Source organism: Peromyscus eremicus, chromosome 14 (assembly GCF_949786415.1).
Source record: "Peromyscus eremicus chromosome 14, PerEre_H2_v1, whole genome shotgun sequence".
Taxonomy (NCBI): Eukaryota; Metazoa; Chordata; class Mammalia; order Rodentia; family Cricetidae; genus Peromyscus; species Peromyscus eremicus.
In genome coordinates this window covers 81,952,316-81,970,111 of record NC_081430.1, presented here as the reverse complement: position 1 = coordinate 81,970,111, position 17,796 = coordinate 81,952,316, and the positions used below count along the sequence as shown (strand labels likewise).

At 46.9% G+C, this 17,796-nt stretch overlaps 1 protein-coding gene across 4 annotated transcripts in view; it reads left to right on the top strand.

Moving 5' to 3' along the window:
- Heatr4 (HEAT repeat containing 4) overlaps window positions 1-17,796 on the top strand; it is a 34,572-nt gene that overhangs the window by 1,741 nt on the left and 15,035 nt on the right. For 2 of the 4 annotated variants that reach the window (XM_059279528.1, XM_059279525.1), the window contains exons 1-9: window positions 17-419; window positions 4,283-5,299; window positions 6,800-6,990; window positions 7,844-7,984; window positions 9,289-9,492; window positions 11,320-11,463; window positions 14,844-15,005; window positions 16,554-16,714; window positions 17,310-17,414. In XM_059279528.1, coding sequence (XP_059135511.1) covers window positions 4,407-5,299; window positions 6,800-6,990; window positions 7,844-7,984; window positions 9,289-9,492; window positions 11,320-11,463; window positions 14,844-15,005; window positions 16,554-16,714; window positions 17,310-17,414 — 2,001 coding nt within the window. In that variant the 5' untranslated portion in view covers window positions 17-419; window positions 4,283-4,406. Of the gene's footprint in view, window positions 1-16; window positions 420-4,282; window positions 5,300-6,799; window positions 6,991-7,843; window positions 7,985-9,288; window positions 9,493-11,319; window positions 11,464-14,843; window positions 15,006-16,553; window positions 16,715-17,309; window positions 17,415-17,796 lie in introns of those variants that run through there. The other 2 variants (XM_059279527.1, XM_059279526.1) reach the window with 2 other exon arrangements.

Sequence of the window (17,796 nt, the reverse complement as noted above, 5' to 3'; positions counted from 1 at the left end):
GGAAGCTCTATACACTTAGAGAGTTTGCTTCTGGTTTTGGTTTTTGGTTTTGTTCTGTTTTGCAATAAGTTACTAGGAAATCTGGTCAGCTGCCAATCAACAAATATGAAACCATTTCTTAAAGCTCAGTTTACAAAGAAGGAAATTTAGTAAGTAGCTGAAGATACCCCAACCCAAACTCACAGCTTCTGTGAACAGACTTGGGATTCTGAAGGCTCATTGCCTGGTGACCACTGTAAGCAGCGAAGCAGCTTTGGAACCTAAGGAACCAAGGAAGGTTCACAAGGCAGAACCTTGCTTCTCTTGAAGACTGTACTGTAGGATGCTATTCCACTTGGAAGGTAATTTCAAACCACCGCAGCTTTTAGGAAGATCTGAAGTCTTCATGAGTGTCAGCTGCATGGGGACAGGGCAGACAGGTAACTGAGAAGACTGAACTGTGTAGAAGAGACAGCCAGACAGCTACAGACCTGCGATTATACAGGTCTCATCTTGCTGTGGCTGGGGTTTGGAAGGCCCTAGAGCAGACTGGTTTTTGTTGTTATTCCTTTGGGTTTTTTGTTTTGTTTTATTTTTAGGGTTTTTGTTTGTTTTTTGTTTTCCGAGACAAGGTTTCTCTGTATAGCCCTGGCTTTCCTGGAACTCTTTTAGTAGACCAGGCTGGCCTGAAACTCAGAGATTGCCTACCTCTGCCTCCTGAGTGCTGGGACTAAAGGCTGGTGATACCACCACCCAGCTGGGCAGACTGTTCTTATGGCATTATAAATGAAACAGACAGCTCTCACCTCAGAGGAATAAAAGAGGTAGTTTATTCTGGAGTCAAATATTAGTAACCATAGCCTGGGAGTTTTGGTTTTTCCAAATACCATGTTCCAATAAGGTAACAATTTCATGATGGTTTTGTAGGGGGGAAAAAAAGGCCATAAACCCAGAAACTTTTCAAATATATTGGTATAAACATAAGATAGGTGGGTTACAGTAACACTAGCGGTTAACACTCAGCCTTTAGGTTGGTGAAAGCTAGTAAGTCTGCTGAATTAATACATTTCACAGGGTCTCACCCAGTAGTCACAGGATGTGAGATTAGACAGAAAGGTGGGAAAGGAATGGCTATTTAGGGAGCTCTAAAGAAAGCTCTAGGTAAGCTCTGGGCGGACTGCAACCCCCCAAACTCTCCACAACATTTGAAATTCAGTTCATCTGCCTTGTAGAAGGCTCAGTGGGCTTCCTGTGCACAGCACTCCCCAGTCTATTCTCTGCAGACAGCTGTAGAGCCATGTGAATCGTGCTGAGAGATGTAAGTCAGAGGTTCAGGGGGAGAGGGGAAGGCAGAGGGGCAGTTGGGAAGAAGCCAGGCTAAGAGCCTGGGTTCCTTGATTCTGCTCGCCCCTTTAACCAGGCTTCCCTTATAATTGAAGCAGGATGGAAAAGAGGAAACATTCAACCCAAGAACAGAGGATCCCCCATTCCAGAGTCTAGTTGAAGCCTCTCACTGAATGAGAAGCAAGAATTCCAATAACTGCTTATGGCCTTTCCTCCTTCCCAGCTGTACACCTGCATTTTCCTCCAGATCTCACCAGAAACCCCTCTTACAGGGAAAGGACATGCACTAAAACCCCTTGTGCAGTGCCATGTTATAACAGAAAGTGGCCAGTCAGAGTAGGAGGTTTGTTTGGGAAAGGAAGCTGCAGTGGTCTGAATGAGAATAACCCCCATACACTCATCTGTTTGAATACTTGGTTCCCAGGTGTGGAACTGTTTGGGAAGGATTAGGAGGTGTGGCATTGTGGGGGGACGGGTGTCACTTCGAGAGTTCAAAAGACTCGTACTGTCGTCAGTGTGTGAGCTCTCAGCTGCTAGTCCAGCCAGCATGCCTGCTGTTTGCTGTCATGATGCCACATCATGATTGACTATAACCCTCTGAAACCATAAACCCAATGAAATATAAGTTTACCATAGTCATGATGTCTTACCGCAGCAATAGAAAAGTAACTTGTGCCGGGCAGCACTCGGGAGGCAGAGCCAGGCGGATCTCTGTGAGTTCGAGGCCAGCCTGGTCTACGGAGAAAGTTCCAGGACAGGCTCCAAAGCTACATAGGGAAACCCTGTCTCAAAAAACCAGGAAAAAAAAGAAAAAGAAGAAAAGTAACTCCTACAGTAGCTATGACCAATTACCCTTACCCTTCAGAATACGCTTTATTTGGAGAGTGACTTGGGGCAGATGAGTGGGAATGACATGGTCTTGAGGAGAGAGCAGACAGGAGAAGCACAGCACTATAACAGACAGTACAGTGGGGACGAGGAGAGAAAGATTTCTCCCTTCAAAACCCAGAAGGGAGCGGCATTAGGAGAGAGCCTCGTGAAGCGGAGCATTAAGAGAGACAGCAGCCATGTGTGGATGGCAGGAATCCTGAAAGGAGAGAGGGGCCCTTCAGTTCCCAAGGAACAAAGGAAATTCCTTACTTTTATAGGTTTTCAGGGGGTGGAAGGACGGTCCATACCATATAATTTAGTCTGGCTAGCCTACGTGCCAAGGGGCAGGCATTAGGCAGGACCATCTTGAAGCTGTGACGGGGGCAGGGGGAGGGGAGCTGCAAGGTCACAGCACAGCTTGGCTTCTCATCAACTCTGTCTAATAAAGGGAAGAAGGAAAAGGTAGACAGACACCCAGACACAGAGAGAGACAGACAGACAGACAGATGACAGACAGACGTGAGTATGCGCATGCAGGCTGGAGCTTTAAAAATGGACTTATCACGTATCTCCTTCCTTTTTAGTCAGCCATCATACCAGATTCTTTGAGAGTCATCATACCATCATTCTTTGATGACAATATGATATTCTTTGTGCTTACACTGATACAAAATTCCTTATGACACAGCTTAAGGCCCATGTCTGGGACACCCTCCGCTACTCTACATGGACGGGAGGGAAACCCATCCTCGTCCTGTTTCTAAAGTTGGTGAGGTGGCTCCGTGGGCGAAGGTGCTAGCCTCCAAGGTTGATGACCTTGGCTCCCACATTACCCAACTTAACCCTCCACGAGTGTACCTTGGCATATGTACCCACCCAATAAAGTAGATTATATAACTGTGATTTAAAAAAGTAAGATGCTCAGAGCCAAAATACTTCCTGACATAGGAGCTAGAGCCACACTAATGTGTGAGGATATGAAGAACACTAATAGCAGTCTCACCCAACAGTTAATTTTCAACTAGCCAGAGCAGGCACTGTTTCAGGAGAAATATCTCCTTGTGACCGACCAGCCTTTACCTTTGCCCTAATTTTTCTAGTCCAACTATTTAAACATCAAATGCCCTTGTGGCCAGGTGGCCTTGTGGTTGTGAAGAAATGAAACAAACTATTGTTTTCATAAAAATAAAATCCCAGAGGGATATGAAAACAATCCTATGTGACTTAATTTAAAGGGAGTTGTCAATTCTGTCCTGTAAGCAAACGGTCTAGATGAAATGACCCCGACAGAAAGAAACCTCACAGGGTCAAGTCTCATTCCTAGAAGACGGTGCCCTGGGGACAGAGAGCATGTGCTGCATGCTACAGAGCAAAGGGGGTCATCTGGCCTGCTGGCTCCTTGGGACAATTCAGGACCAACAGGAGTTGGCAAGAGTGACGTGCCTGTCCCTGGCAGTGGCAGGACCTGTGGCTGAGTAATCTGGCTGGGGCTTGGCCCAAGGCCAGGGTGGCATAGTGCTCCTTGATTTATAACATCAAGTATGACAACGTAGTCAGGTGGAGAAAGAGTTTGCGGGCAGGCAGGAATTGAACTGAACCTAGAAGAAGCAGGTCAAGTTATGTCAAGTACAGATGACATGCCATTTCATGTGGAGGACGTGAGAGGAAGCTGTACTGTGGGGAGGGAGGAAGGAATGCCCAGAGAACAGCTGCGGGATCCAGCGGGCTTAAGCAGGACAACCCCCGCCCCCACCCCTTGCTCTCCGAAGCCTGGGGTCTAGCCTAGAACGTCTGAGCTCACTCGGCTACCCTACCCGTGCCTCCTAGTAGCTGGGACAGCATCAGGTGTGTACCCAGCTCCTTACAAGCTGTTTAAACAGAGAAACGGAAATGTCTGAATTTTAAAAAAAGTAAAAGAAAAAGAAAAAGAGAAAAAATGGAACTGTGAGGTACTGTTGAAAAGCCATGATCGCTAGTAAGGCGTAGAGGCCTGAGTTTTGTAGACAAATGTGAGAATTTGAAGCAAGAGTCTGATTAAGAAATATTTAGAACGTTGTACTCTTTTTCTTCTTGTTCTCTAAATTCCCAGGACTCCCTTACTCCGCTGTGGGCTTCCAGTTCCTCCTGGTGTAGAGCACTCACTCGCTCTCTCGGGTGCCTGCAGGCCCCTGCTTGTGAACCGGCAGTGCGGACAGGAGGACTGGAAGCGAAACATGACCAGGCCCCAACAGAAAAAGGCTTCCTCCGTTCAGTGCCCTGAGTCGGCACCACTCCCTCGGCTGAGATGGGGCATGATCTTCCTCTACCCAAAGTCCACGGACGAGGTGGGGGGGTGTGCCTCCGTCTCCAGAGTGCCCCCTCTCCTCCGCTTCAGCCCGCGGTACTGTGAGCATCTCAAGGACCAGTATTTGAAAAAGGCGGCTGCCCACCTGTCCTTCTCCCAGGATGTGAGGTGGCAGCGGGGACTGCCCAGCATGCCTTTCTACCAGTACAGTTTTAAGCACATCTACGACACGGATGACATCATCCCGCCTCTGCAGGCCAGGAAGATCCACACCGAGACACCTGGCTACGCCGGGGCTCTGCACACCTCAGCCCGCTTGGCAGGAGGCCCCACCCGTTTTGCGAAGACACAAAGCCCTGCGCGTTCCAAAAAGAAGCTGAACATAAAAAGCAAGCCCGGAGGAGGCCTGGACCAGAACCCATCTCCCCCACGCCCCCGCTATGTCCGCCTGAAGCCAGATCCACTGGACCTGTCACCCTCCCCAGATGAGAGTCTGGAGGAAAGGGAAACGTGGCTTCCACCTGGTGAGAAGGAGGCCCGAGGCTGGGAAGCCATCGTGCTGGAGAAGCTGGACAAGCGGACAGCGCGATGGATCCAGAGCAAGCGCCCGCTGAGGCCCGGGCAGTCGCCCAACAAATGGCAGAGCTTCCTGCGCCAGCAGTACGACTGGAGCCACATTCGCGATGAGCTCACTTCCGAGAGCGACCTGGATCTCCTCAAAAAGCTGGAGGCAGAAGAAATAGCGGACTTTGAGGGTGAAAATGTCGCCCCGACCCACAGAGAAGTAAAGAAGCCGGAGCTGCGGCTTCCCGTTTTCTACAGGTAAGCTGGTCTCAAGCGGGCCTGGGGCCGTCCATGGCTCCCCTTCAGGAACGGGGGGGCCCCGTAGGATCCTTATTTGATGTCATCGTGTTTTCCCTGGCGCTGACAATCACACCCATCCCTTGCCCGTGCTGGGCAAGTACACTACCCCTGGCTACACCCCAGCCCACACTCTATACTTCAGAACACACTTTCCCGTCAGCCTCTTGTTCCCCATCACCACCTGCTTTCTCTTTCTGAGATCTCCTGGAAGTGAGGTCTCTAAGCCCCCACACTGCTGACATTCTGGGTTGGCCACTGTTCTACCATAAGCGGCTGCCCTGTGCTGTCTAGGATGTTAGCAGCATCTCTGGTCTTCACCCAGTAGAAACCAGGGACACTTCTCTGCTGTTACCAAGGATGTCTCAGTCGTTACACCTCTCAGTTACCACCAAGGATGTCCCAGATACTGCCAGATATCTCTGAAGGACAAGATCGCACCCCCGTTCGGAGTCACTGTCTTATAGGGCTCTGTTCTCAGCTTCCAGTAACTGAGCTCTCAAGCTGATGATCCAGCTCACTTGAAATGTTTCCAGGTGGACAGTGAGAAGGGCAGAGGGCTCGTGAGACTGAGTTGGGTCTGCCTCACTTTGAACAAGACTCACTGACACCGAACACAACCCGACTCAGGGCAGAGAACCAAACAATCCAAGAGGAGAAGATGAGCCGACATTTGTCAGATTGCTTCTTTTTCATTCCCAGCTAGAGTGAAGATAGGAGCTGTAATAATCTCCCTGACATCCAAAAGGAAACAAAAATAAGTGGAAGTATAGTCAGTCAGTCACTGGACAAAAATGAGTTGATTTTTTGTTGACGCTGGTATTTCAGATAGTCTGTGGAGTGATGGGAATATAGCATAAAAGAACAGATGTACCCACCTAGTGAGCGGACAGTAAATTCCCACAGATACATCGAGGTAACAGAGAAGGCAGATTCGCTTCCCCAAATCCACGCACCTTCAAAGGGAACCAGTGTTAAAATGGGCTCCAGACTGGGCATGATGGCACATGTCTGTGCTCCCAACACTTGGGAGGCAGAGTAACAGGAAGGCCACAAGTTTGAGGTCAGCCTGGGTACATACTAAATTCTAGTCTAGCCTGAGCTACATAGCAGGGCCCTTTCTCCATTTCCCCACCGTACACACAAAAAAGAAAAGGAAAAAGAAAATGGAAAGTGTTGATGGGGAAGCACAGCTGTCTGTTCCTTTCACCACAGTGTCTGCCTGTGACTACAGGGAGCATGGCTTCCTCCGTGGAGGGGAGCAGGGGGGGCTGAAGACAGGCTCTTCCAGGGGTTCCATTTTCAAACGGCACCATAGAGAGAATGATCATTGATCATTAGGCCGTTATTCAGATGTTTCTATGTACAGGAGTTTAAAGGGGCTGCAGTGAGTCATGGACCTCATGGAAAGGGGGGGCATCTTCCACTCTCCCCACTTTTCCCTCTCTCAACACTGCTAAGGTTGCCTGGACACTCCCCAGAAGTACAGACAGTTGAAATCCTGCCTGGCAACAACATGACGGCCGAGGAGATCCAAGAAGAGAGAAGCAACTTCCGGGCTCCGACTCCGAACCCCTTCCGGCAGGTGAACCCCAGAGCGGGAGAGTTTGCTTACTCTACAGACAACACCTTCGAGCAGGAGATTTATTTTGGTAATGGTGCTGGGCTCCAGGGTGGGAGAATGAGCCATGGAAGTGAGGACACCCTGGGACAAGAGTAGTGGGTGGAGATGAGGGTCTCGGGGTGCATCTCCCAGTGCTAGTGCAGGATTTGTGGCAGGGCCGCAAACATTTGTCTGCCTCTGTCTCTCCATCTTACTAAGGAAGATGGGCTTGTAGTATGCATTAGAGCTGACTTTAGGAGCACCCTATTCTTCTCTCTCTGTTCACCCTCTCCTCACTTTTAGACAGTCCCTCTACCCCCACTGACCTGCTATGTTTGAAAAAAAAAACAAAACAAACAGGCTTTGGAATCAGGCAGATTTGTTTAAACACAGGCTTGATTCCTTCTTAGTAATCTTTAGCCAATTACAGAATTCCCTCGAGCCTAGATACGATACTCGTAAAGCAATGTTAACAACACACTTTCTGTGCAGTCGACAAGGACGCATCCGCAGAGCTGCCCAGTGCTTAGCACACGGAGGGTCTCCGTGACTGCCTCTTACTGCCCTTCCTTCCGCCTGGCTAGCCTTCCGGTGCCCGGCCTTGCAGAACACGGTCTGGTCTTACATGTTCCAAGCTGTCCCTTCTTCATGACCACTTCATCTTGCTCCTAAACCGCTACTGGCTGGGTCTTCATACCCAGCACTGCTAGTTAGAAATTAGTTTCTGCTTTACCAATGGAAAACACTGTCTTTGGCTCTCTGAGGTCTGTATAAGGCTTCCTTCCCTACACGAGACTACTGGCTGTGGCATTTCTAAGCAACAACCGCCCTTTAACAATGTCCCAAGGGGTTAGATTAGGGGAAAAGGAGGGACTGGTCACTCATTGCATCTATCTTCGCAGACGGAGTGAAGATTGTTCACCAGATTGGTGGGAAGAAAGACCAAATCGTCTTGGAAAACCTCAATCGGTACGACAAGCACCTCTCTAAGATCTTCCCTGAAACCCCAGAAAAGTGGAGTTTACAGCCTGTTCCCGAAGCACGTAAGGAACATGATCAGAAAACTAGCAATGAGGGAGTGTGGAAGTGAGGACCCCACCGGCACTGAGGGCACTCCCTTCCTAACAACTAAAAATGATCTCGTAACTACGGACTGTTGTTGTAAACTACTGACCGCAAGATGGTGGAACTTGCGTCCAGTTGGAATCTGCTATTGCTGAGGTGTAAATACACGGTTTAGGGTAATTACCAGTAAGACAGGTGTACTTCCACAGGAAGCCCCTCAGACTCCTCACCCACCTCTGTGTCCCTGGGCTGGCTCCACCTGCCCACTCCACACTCAATTCATCCTTGCCTCAGGCCCGAGGGTCTTTGATTTTTTTTTTTTCCATTTTTCTTGGTATGTCTCTGTGTGGTGGTGTGTGTACATGTATGTGTCGGTACCCAAGAGTAGGCATGTGTGTGGAAGCCTGAAGCTGATGTTAGGAGTCTTCCTCAGTCCCTATGCCTCTTATCCATTGAGCCAGGGACTCTCGGTTGACCCCAGATATCACCAATACCTGGTTGTTTTTGGGGAGCTCTCCTGTCTCAGATTTTCAAGTGCTGGGATTCCAGGCAGGCTGCCATACCTGCCCCCACCTTTTAGTTGGGTGCTGGAGATTCAAACCCTGCTCCTCATATTTGCATAGCAAGGGCTTTACCCACTGAGCCATTTCCCGAGCTCTTCCGGTTTTTTAAGAGTAACATTCTTCATCTGGTAAGACAAAGGTGACCAAGAAATGAACTTCTAAAACAAAATGTACCCACCTTCTAAGAGACTGTCTCTCTAGTTCCTATGATTCTTTGTACTACCACTATTCAGATGGGCTCTGGGGCCAAACATGTAGCTAGGTGTATTAGTCACTGTTCTATGTTATGAAGAGACACCATGACCAAGGCTACTCTTATGAAAGAAAGCGTTTAACTGGGGGCTTGTGTACAGTTTCAGAGACTTAATCCATTACCATGATGGCAGGGAGCCTGGACTCATGCATGGTGCTAGTGCAGTAGCTAAGGGTTACATCCTGGTCTGCAGGCTGAAAAGGGATGCACTGGTTTGGACTTTTGAAACCTCAAAGCCCACACCCAGTGACAGACTTCCAGCAAGGCCACGCCTACTCTAACAAGGTCACACCTCCTGATCCTTCTAACCCTTTCAAACAGTGTCACTCCCTGGTGACTAAGCATTCAAATACACCCGTGCCTATGGGAGACCTTCTTATTCAAACCCCCACACGGTGTATAGCACGTGCAAGTCACCAGTTCCATAGTCAGGCAGTCAGGTGAGACCTGCCTCTTCACTGCACAGCTTGTAAGCTCAAGAAAGGAACCCAGCGTTGGATTGCTTTGCCCACCCCGGTCAAGAGCCTTCTGCTGCAGGTGGGTGAGAAGGACGAGTCTGCCAAGACTAGGAGAGTGAAGAAGCCGGTCCAACCCCTGAAGGAGGATGTGACTTGGGAGTTGGCAGTGCTGCGGAAGATGCTGCAGGAGTGGAAGACTGCCTGGGCGCTCAGTAAGTGAAGGAAGGGCCCGGAACAGTAGATATTTGTGAGCACGCGTTCCCCAGTCTTGAAAAGTGCCCCTGTCTTGTAAAATATAAAAGGCTGGTTGCCTCATTAAGGGGTCTGGAGAAGAACCTTTCAATTGCCAGGCACATGACTTTAATCCCATCACTCAGGAGGCAGAGGCAGGCTGATCTCTGTGAGTTCAAGGCCAGCCTGGTCTACAGAGTGAGATCCAGGACAGACTGCAAAGCTACACAGAGAAACTGTCTTGAAAAACAAACAAGCAAACCAAAAAAGCCTTTCAATCAGCAGGTGTTAAGTGAGCATTATTTACATCTACACTGGACTCCTTATGCATGGGCAGGTATGATGGGAACTTGAGTAACGCATGGGAACTCACTGTGCTGCAGGCTCTCTGATCAGAGGAACGGGACACCGGGCTTTTGCAGGAAGTAGTTCACCGTGAGCTGGCACTGCCTGTGGGACTTTCCTCAAATGCAGAGTCACAGACATTCTGGAACAGAGCTTTCTAGACATTCTTTTGGCTTGTCTGTCTCCCATACAGAGTGACTTACCTTCTGAATGGATGGCTACTTTAGATAACTCCACAGTGAAACTAAAAAAAAAAGCTGAGGTAGAAAGGGAGGGGAAGGACGGGAAGGATGAGGAACAGCTGACTGCAGGAGAGATGTGGTGGCGCTGTACTACACTCAGGAGCACTGACCAGCCCACATGGCTGTTTCCTATTTCTCTTCTCTTTGGCTCTTGGGAGCCCCTACCACAGCCACACTGAGAAAACTTCACAGGCAGAGACCCTGTCTTACCCATGTCTGGAACATGCTGGATAAATGATTCATGACAGGAAAGACAAAAGATACTGCCCCAGCATGAGATATGCAGCTATCAAAAGACACTGCCATTGAGTAGAACTCGGCTGTGCAAATGAGATTCTCATGAATCTACCTTCCTTCAAAGAACTTGAAGTAGAAGGCTGAATGCCTCCAGCAGCTGAGAACCTCACTCCTTGCTCTGTTTTTGTTGTTTTGTTTTTGTGATGGGAGACTTACTATGTTGCCTAGACTGGTCTTGAACTCATCATGGATTCATGTAGTGGTCTTTGAGACCGCCAGCCCCCAAATAATGACTTACAGACTTTTATTAATTATGAAAGCTTGGCCTTTAGGCTTTAGGCTTGTTCCCAACTAGCTCTTACAACTTAAATTAACCTGTTTTTATTAATCTACATTCTGCCACATGGCTCTTTACCTCTCCTCCTTCTGTACGTCTGACTCCCTCCATGTCCCACTGGCGAAATTCCCTCTCTTCTTCCCAGAGTTCCTCTCTCTCCCTGGAAGTCCCAGCTATTCTCTCCTGCCTAGCTATTGGCCATTCAGCTCTTTACTAAACCAATCAGAAGGCACCTTCTTTACAGTGTACAAAAAGATTATCCCACAACAGATTCATGACCCTCCTGTTTTAGCCTAAGTAACCGTGTGCCACCATAACCAGCCAACCACTATATTTTATTCAACATTTATTTTCCACGGAGAGTTATTTAAGCAAAAGCAATAGCATATGAGATTGGGGGAAACTACCTGAGAATTGTATGACTCATCACAGAAATAATTTGTCAAAGAAGCCTTTCTCTGAATTCTTTATTATGAGCTAACGTGTCCCTTGCATTGTCCTAAGGAAAGAGACTTCTTGTCTGCCCATTTATTGTACGATATCTAACCCTCCCCATTTATTGCACAATATCTAACCCTGCCCATTTATTGCATAATATCTAGCCCTAAATAGGTGGTTCTCTCTTCATTTTTCTTCCTATGACATAGTTATTGAATGGCATCATGAGACAGTGGAAAACCTATTGCGGGGCATAGTCAACATGTATGATGACATAAGGATCCAGGCCATCGTCACATGTGCTACCGCTGCTTTGGAAAGGCCTCGGATTGCCACCAACCAGGAGGACCCAGGTGAGAGCTAGGACTCAGCTATTTGGAAACATCTGAATTGAGGCCTTAGAGATTACTTGAGCTCATTTCCAGAGGTAGAAATCAAGGCCTAGAGTCTGCCTGGACAGCCAAGCTCATCTCAAGAGATGAGACTGAAGTCCTGGATTCCAGTTCAATGCCCTAGCACTAAGCTCTGGTGTGTTGAGCATGTCTCTACTCCAAAGGCTTTTTGTATTACACTCACCACATTTGTTTGCCCAGTGACTTGCAATGAAGTCCACATTTTCACACCTTGAAATCTCTTTTATAATAGCAAAAATCCTAACAGCTGGGGGCTGGCGAGATTGCTCAGTGGTTATGACTACTAGCTGTTCTTACGGAGGACCCAGGTTCTGTTCCCAGCACTCACATGGTAGCTCATAACCATCTAGACTCCTGTTCTAGAGGATCTGATATCCTGTTCTGGCCTCTACTGGTACCAGGCACACATATGCTACATTCATACATTCAGACAAAATACTCATACAGAGAAAATAAAAATCTTGAAATATAAAGACTAAAGGTGTAACTCAGTGGTGGAGTGTTGGCCTAGAATGAACAAAGTCCTATATTTGAGCCTCAGCAAAGATAGGTGGGAAGGGAAAAGGGTGAAAAACATTACATAAGTGGATTGGACAGCTTTCATATATTAAAAATGAGTCAGGAATTTCCCATTTTTGCAGATGGTTTGTAATCTTTCAAGGAAAATAATGTCAACATAATTTCTCTTTACTAGCAGTAACAGGTGAGAAGACTTGCCCTCTACTAGAGTCAAACTATAACCTCCCAATAATGAAATGTTAGATGGAACCCCCCGCCCACTCCTCTGCACTGCATGTGCCTTCTCAGAATCATTTACCTGAAACCTGTGCCAGCTTGCTCCTTCTCTGGGCTGGAGACATCCCAGGCTCACACCATCCTCATACTTCTAGTTGGGTAGTCCCTGCCTGCTTACACTTCTGCTATTCCTGCAGATAAGGTCAGGGACTGGCCTTATCTCTTCCAACTTGTCGGGTTTTTAAAGGTTCATCCACTTATTTCCTATTTATTGACTTCTAGACATGGGCTTTCCCCCAGACGTTGCTAGGATCTGGTGGTGCTGGGACACAAGCCTTTACACATGAACTAGCACTCTGTCAACTGAGCTACAGCCCCAGCCTCCTCCAGGTTCTCCGTGTTCGGTGCTCCCTCTGCTGGAACACTACATCCTCACCTGATCAACCCGCCGACCGCCAGCAGACAACACTTCTGAGAAGCCTGCCCTCAGGACTTCAGCCTCACTCAGTGCCCTCCCAGATGCTTCTACACATGCTTTTGTTATTGTTATTTTGTCTTATTTCTTTGAGCAACAGATAGTATTATAACCTCATACCAAATCTGCATAGTCTGTAGCACGTGACAGATATGTTCTGAGAGATGTGTCATACAATTTCATCATTGTGCAGACGTAATGGGAAATACTTATATGAAAAGAGCTCCAGTGTTACGAGAAGACACATCTCATAGGACCACTGTGGTGTATGTGATCCATCACTGACTGAAACATCATTGTATGGCACATGACTGTCCATACAAGGACACCTTTGTCCTCTGAATTGTAATCCCTTTAACAGGTCCTACACATCTAGATTTCAATCTTCTTACCCAAAGAAAATAGCCGTATTATTTTTTTAAATACTCAATAGACTTCTATTTGCTCACAGTGCAAACAGTTCCATCTACATACCTTGATTGACTATCCCTTATTTGAAATGCTTAGGACCAGAAAAAACTTGGATTATTTCCAGATTTGGGAATACTTGAATATACATGAATTATCTTGGACATGAGATGAGTCTAAATGTGAAAGTTACTTGCATTCCATATTACTTTATATATGTAGCCTAAAGGTAATTTCATACAACACTTACACTGTGTCCACACTTTTACTGAACCTGCCACATGAGGATAGGTGTGGATATCCCACTCGTGGTGTCCCATCTGTATTTTGGAGCATTTGGAGTATTTCAGATTTTGGATTTGGAGATCAAGAGTCTTAACTAACGTGTTCTGAACAGATGGCATATGGGCCTACAACCTAAGTGAAAAAACAACAACAACAACAAAACCAGATGGACTGAGTGTGGAAGTATATGCTTATACTTGGGAAGTATAGGCAGAAAGATAGGAGTTCCAGGTTAGCCTGGGCTATAAGAGATCCTCAAAAACAAAACAAACTCATAGTACAAAATCTGAGTCATGGCTCTGGAGTTTCTTGGGATGATACTTGCAGGCAGAGGTAACAATCCTTTTCTCCTTCTGCTTAAGAATTTAAACTTAGTGCCCATCTTCTGTTTTGTTTTCATTGATAGTGCTGGAGACCGAGTCCAGCACCTTGTGCCTTCAAAGCAGGTGCTCTACAACTGAGTTAAAATGTTTTCCTATGTTTATAGGCAAAAATTCTTGTGACAATAAGCCCCAGGTGATAAATCACATCAGAGCTGGAAAAACCTATAAATGAAAGATAAGATACCTGACCACCAGTCTACTTTGGGGCTCCCCGGATGCCTTACTGCACACATGCCCTCGATGCCCCTTAGAAGGGTACCGAGGAAGCTGCTAGAGATACCACACTCGTGGAATGTAAATTCACCCAGAGTGGATGCTACAGAATGCTTCATGAACCCCAGAGAGAGCTGGGAGAGATGGCTCAGTGGTTAAGGGCACTGGCTGTTTTTCCATAGGACCTGGGTTTGATTCGCAGCACCCACATGGCAGCTCACAACCACCTACAGCTCCAGTCCCAGAGGATCCAAAGCCCTTTCTGGCCTCTGCAGGCACTGCATACACACAGTATACAGACATACATGCAGGCAAAACACCTAAGATAAAAATAAAAGGTTAAGAAAGACATTTGAACAAACTAAAAAAGAACCCCAGAGAAGAGTGCCTGACATCGCCCCCCCGGACAAGCTTGTGATTCTCCTATGCTCCTGAAGCACAGTGCTGATAGCAAGTATCAGTGTTTGTAGTTAGGTATAAAAGACCCATTGGATTCTGCAGTGATACCTACTTGTCCACAACTCAACCAGAGTTGAAATACTGAATTAGACAATAAGTAAATGGGCTGGGTTTGTTACTATGATGAATGGTGGAGGTTACTATAACTAGCTGGATGTAGCTTTGACTTCAGTACTAGAGACCAGATGATAAGGGATTGGAAACTGGTACATCAGCACCTGAATCCTTTGGACATAAAATCCGGCCCATGGTAGAGTATCAACTGAACTGTGATTTAGTAAGCCATAGATGCAGCAGGGTGGACCTTGGTAAGGATGCTGTCGGAGAGAAAAGCAAAGGACTGGTACCCTCTTTTATTGCAGAACCAATTATTCCGGATTTGCCAGAGGTCCTACTGCCGGCTCTAGAGGCTGTTCTGTCTGACAAGAATCCCAATGTGAGGATGGCAGCAGCAATATGTCAGTACGCCATACAGTCACACAATCCCATTGCCCGGGACATCATGCAGACTGCCCTTGTGAAGGGTGAGTAACTCCCTGCTACTTTGGACCTGGGATGTGGAATAGAGGTTACCTCACTATCAACTTTCCCAGTCTTTTCCTTTTCCAATAATACTGGGATGTCTGCTGCCTTTGGGTTTGAGTTTCTGTTAAGCACATGGGGACATTAGTTCTTTTAAGTAGTTTTATAAAACAAGTGCCATGAACTAGTACCTGGACTAAGCCTTCACAGATCCATTCTTTACACCATGTCCTAAAATGGATGAAACTGGAGATATTACCTTACCTAAAATAAGCTACATACTAAAAGACAATTACCCAGTTTCCTCCATGTGGAAATATAGAAGAGTGATTACTATAGGTTAGGGGTGGGGAGCAGAAAGTGGGTAAAGGCAGGTGGGTTTGATCAATGCAATGCTGTATGCATGAACTGAAACAGCACCCCATTAGTAATACAGTTAATACATGCTAGCCAGTAATTTTAGCACTAGACTTCTAGCTCAATGGTAGTATGATTGCCCAGCACATTAAGACCCAGAATTCCGCCCTCCCCCCCCAAAAAAAGGCCAGGCAATGGTGGCGCATGCCTTTAATCCCAGCACTCAGGAGGCAGAGGCAGGCAGATCTCTGTGAGTTCAAAGCCAGCCTGGACTACAGAGTGAGTTCCAGGAAAGGCGCAAAGCTACACTGAGAAACTCTGTCTCGAAAAACAAAATAAACAAACAAAAAAAAAAAAGACCCAGAATTTGATCCCTAGTACCAAAAAGTAAATACAACAAACAATGGCCTCTTATATAACATTTTATTATTTAAAAGATAATAGCTAAGTACATTTTGAAAGTTTGTTTTTTTTTAAATCACCTCCTGAACACATCATGCTTCCAATTTCTGCACAGTAACACCTAGGCATTATCATGCTGGTGTTAACAAAGCTGTCAGGTGAGAGACCACTGACCTATCTTGAGATGAGCTGTTCCTTGCCTTAGCATGGGAAAACTGGTTGACTAGTCTGGCCTTGTGTATATGAACAATCCACTGCTTAATTCATCTGTTTTAGGAAGGGACTTCCTCCCAGATCCCTCTGGCCTTCCCAGTCTCCATGGAAAGAAACAGCTTCATTTCTTAGCTATATCAGAAGAGCTTGTAAGGTTTCAGTCAAGCCTCAGGGCACATACCTTTAATTCTAGCACTTGAAAGGTGGAGGCAGGGGGAGCAGAAGTCAAGGTCAGGCCTGGGGCTATAGGTTGGTGGTATAGGGCTTTGCCCCATGTGCCCTGAATTCTATCCCTAGTACTGCCATCCTCCAGAAAGTTCACCATCATCTCTGCTACACAAAGGGTTTAAGGCTAGCCTGGGCTAAATGAAATCCTGTCTTCAAAAAATGTTTTTCAGGTTTTTTGTTTTTATTTAAAATCTTAACATGTGGTGGAAGTATGGAGGTGGATTTGCAGACTCGATGGGACACTGGAGTGAGATGTCAGGCAGGTAACAGTCGTAGGTACCAACTCAAACGTGGTTCTCTCTGGGAGAAAACATCATTCTGAACTCTTTTTTTTCAACCCACCGGGACAGGTAATAGTGTGGACAGCTGGGCTGCAGCTCAATGCTTGGCTATGGAAGGCATTGCCACCTACCCAGTGATCAAGAGGATCCTCTACCAGCTCTTTAACAAGAAGAATGAGGCCACTGAGGAGCAGGCCTGTAGCCTCCTGAGCCATCTCAGTGGAAAGACGGTATGTGTCCACTTCAGAGAGTGAGAAGGAAATAAGGTTTGGGGAGGAAATGTCTAGAGTTGGTACACATAATCAATCAAGAATGCAGGCGGCTGAGAATGCTAAGCACAGGCCAAGCACACCAAGTCTGTGTAAAACTGAATATGGAGAAGTATCCGGGGGATGTGAGAAGCTAGCTGAGAAGTTTCTAACAGCATACAGGTTGAGTCATGATGTGCAGGCTCTGCTTCTCAAAGAAGCTATCACTAAGACCCCCACAACTCCGTTTCTCTTGGATAGAAACTTGAGACTCCACACAGACTGAGGCAGATAAACCACCCCAGGGACTGGAAACTGTCAGAAGGAAGGCCCTCACTTTCTGCTCAGGTTATTAGACCTGTGTTTTCTTTTTATGGTTTATAACTCGAGTCAGATTTCTTAGGTAGAAGAGTGCCCCCGTCTCTTAGAAACTCACTCTGTCCCTTAATGGGAACAAGTATTTTGTGATCTTGGGGCATTTACTATGCTGCATGCCATGTCAGGACAGAATTTCTTCAAGATTCTGGTGTATCTAAGAGTGAGCAAGACTATCCATGCAAGTCTTCCTCTTCTTCAGCCCCTGATCCACACAATGCTTGCCGTGGAGCTGAACAGCAGGCAGTGGAAGGACCGCATTGTGGCCTGCCGTGCTTTCTCTCGGATCAGTGGAAAAATCTGCATTGTAAGTCTCCGTCTGTGAGTTCAGAAAGCCTGGCATGCTGGCCTGGAGTCTTCCCGCTTTTTGCCTCTCTCGAGTATCTCATTGCTGCCTCTTATTCAGAACTTGGAGTATCTCTAAGTATCATGTACTTCTCTCACTTTGAGCCAGTGCTTCTTGGTGGGGTAGTAATCCACAAACTGTGATGCAGCCCCTGTCAAATACACATACAACCCGAGGGCGGGCGAGCTTATGAACATGATAGTGATCTGACACTATTTCAGTATCAGCAGACACTATCAAAGTATCAGTCAATGATGCAGACCTCCCCACCCTCTGCTGAATACTGGTCCTTGATTTGAGCAGGAGACTGAACAGACCCAACAATCCCAACTGAACCAGTGCC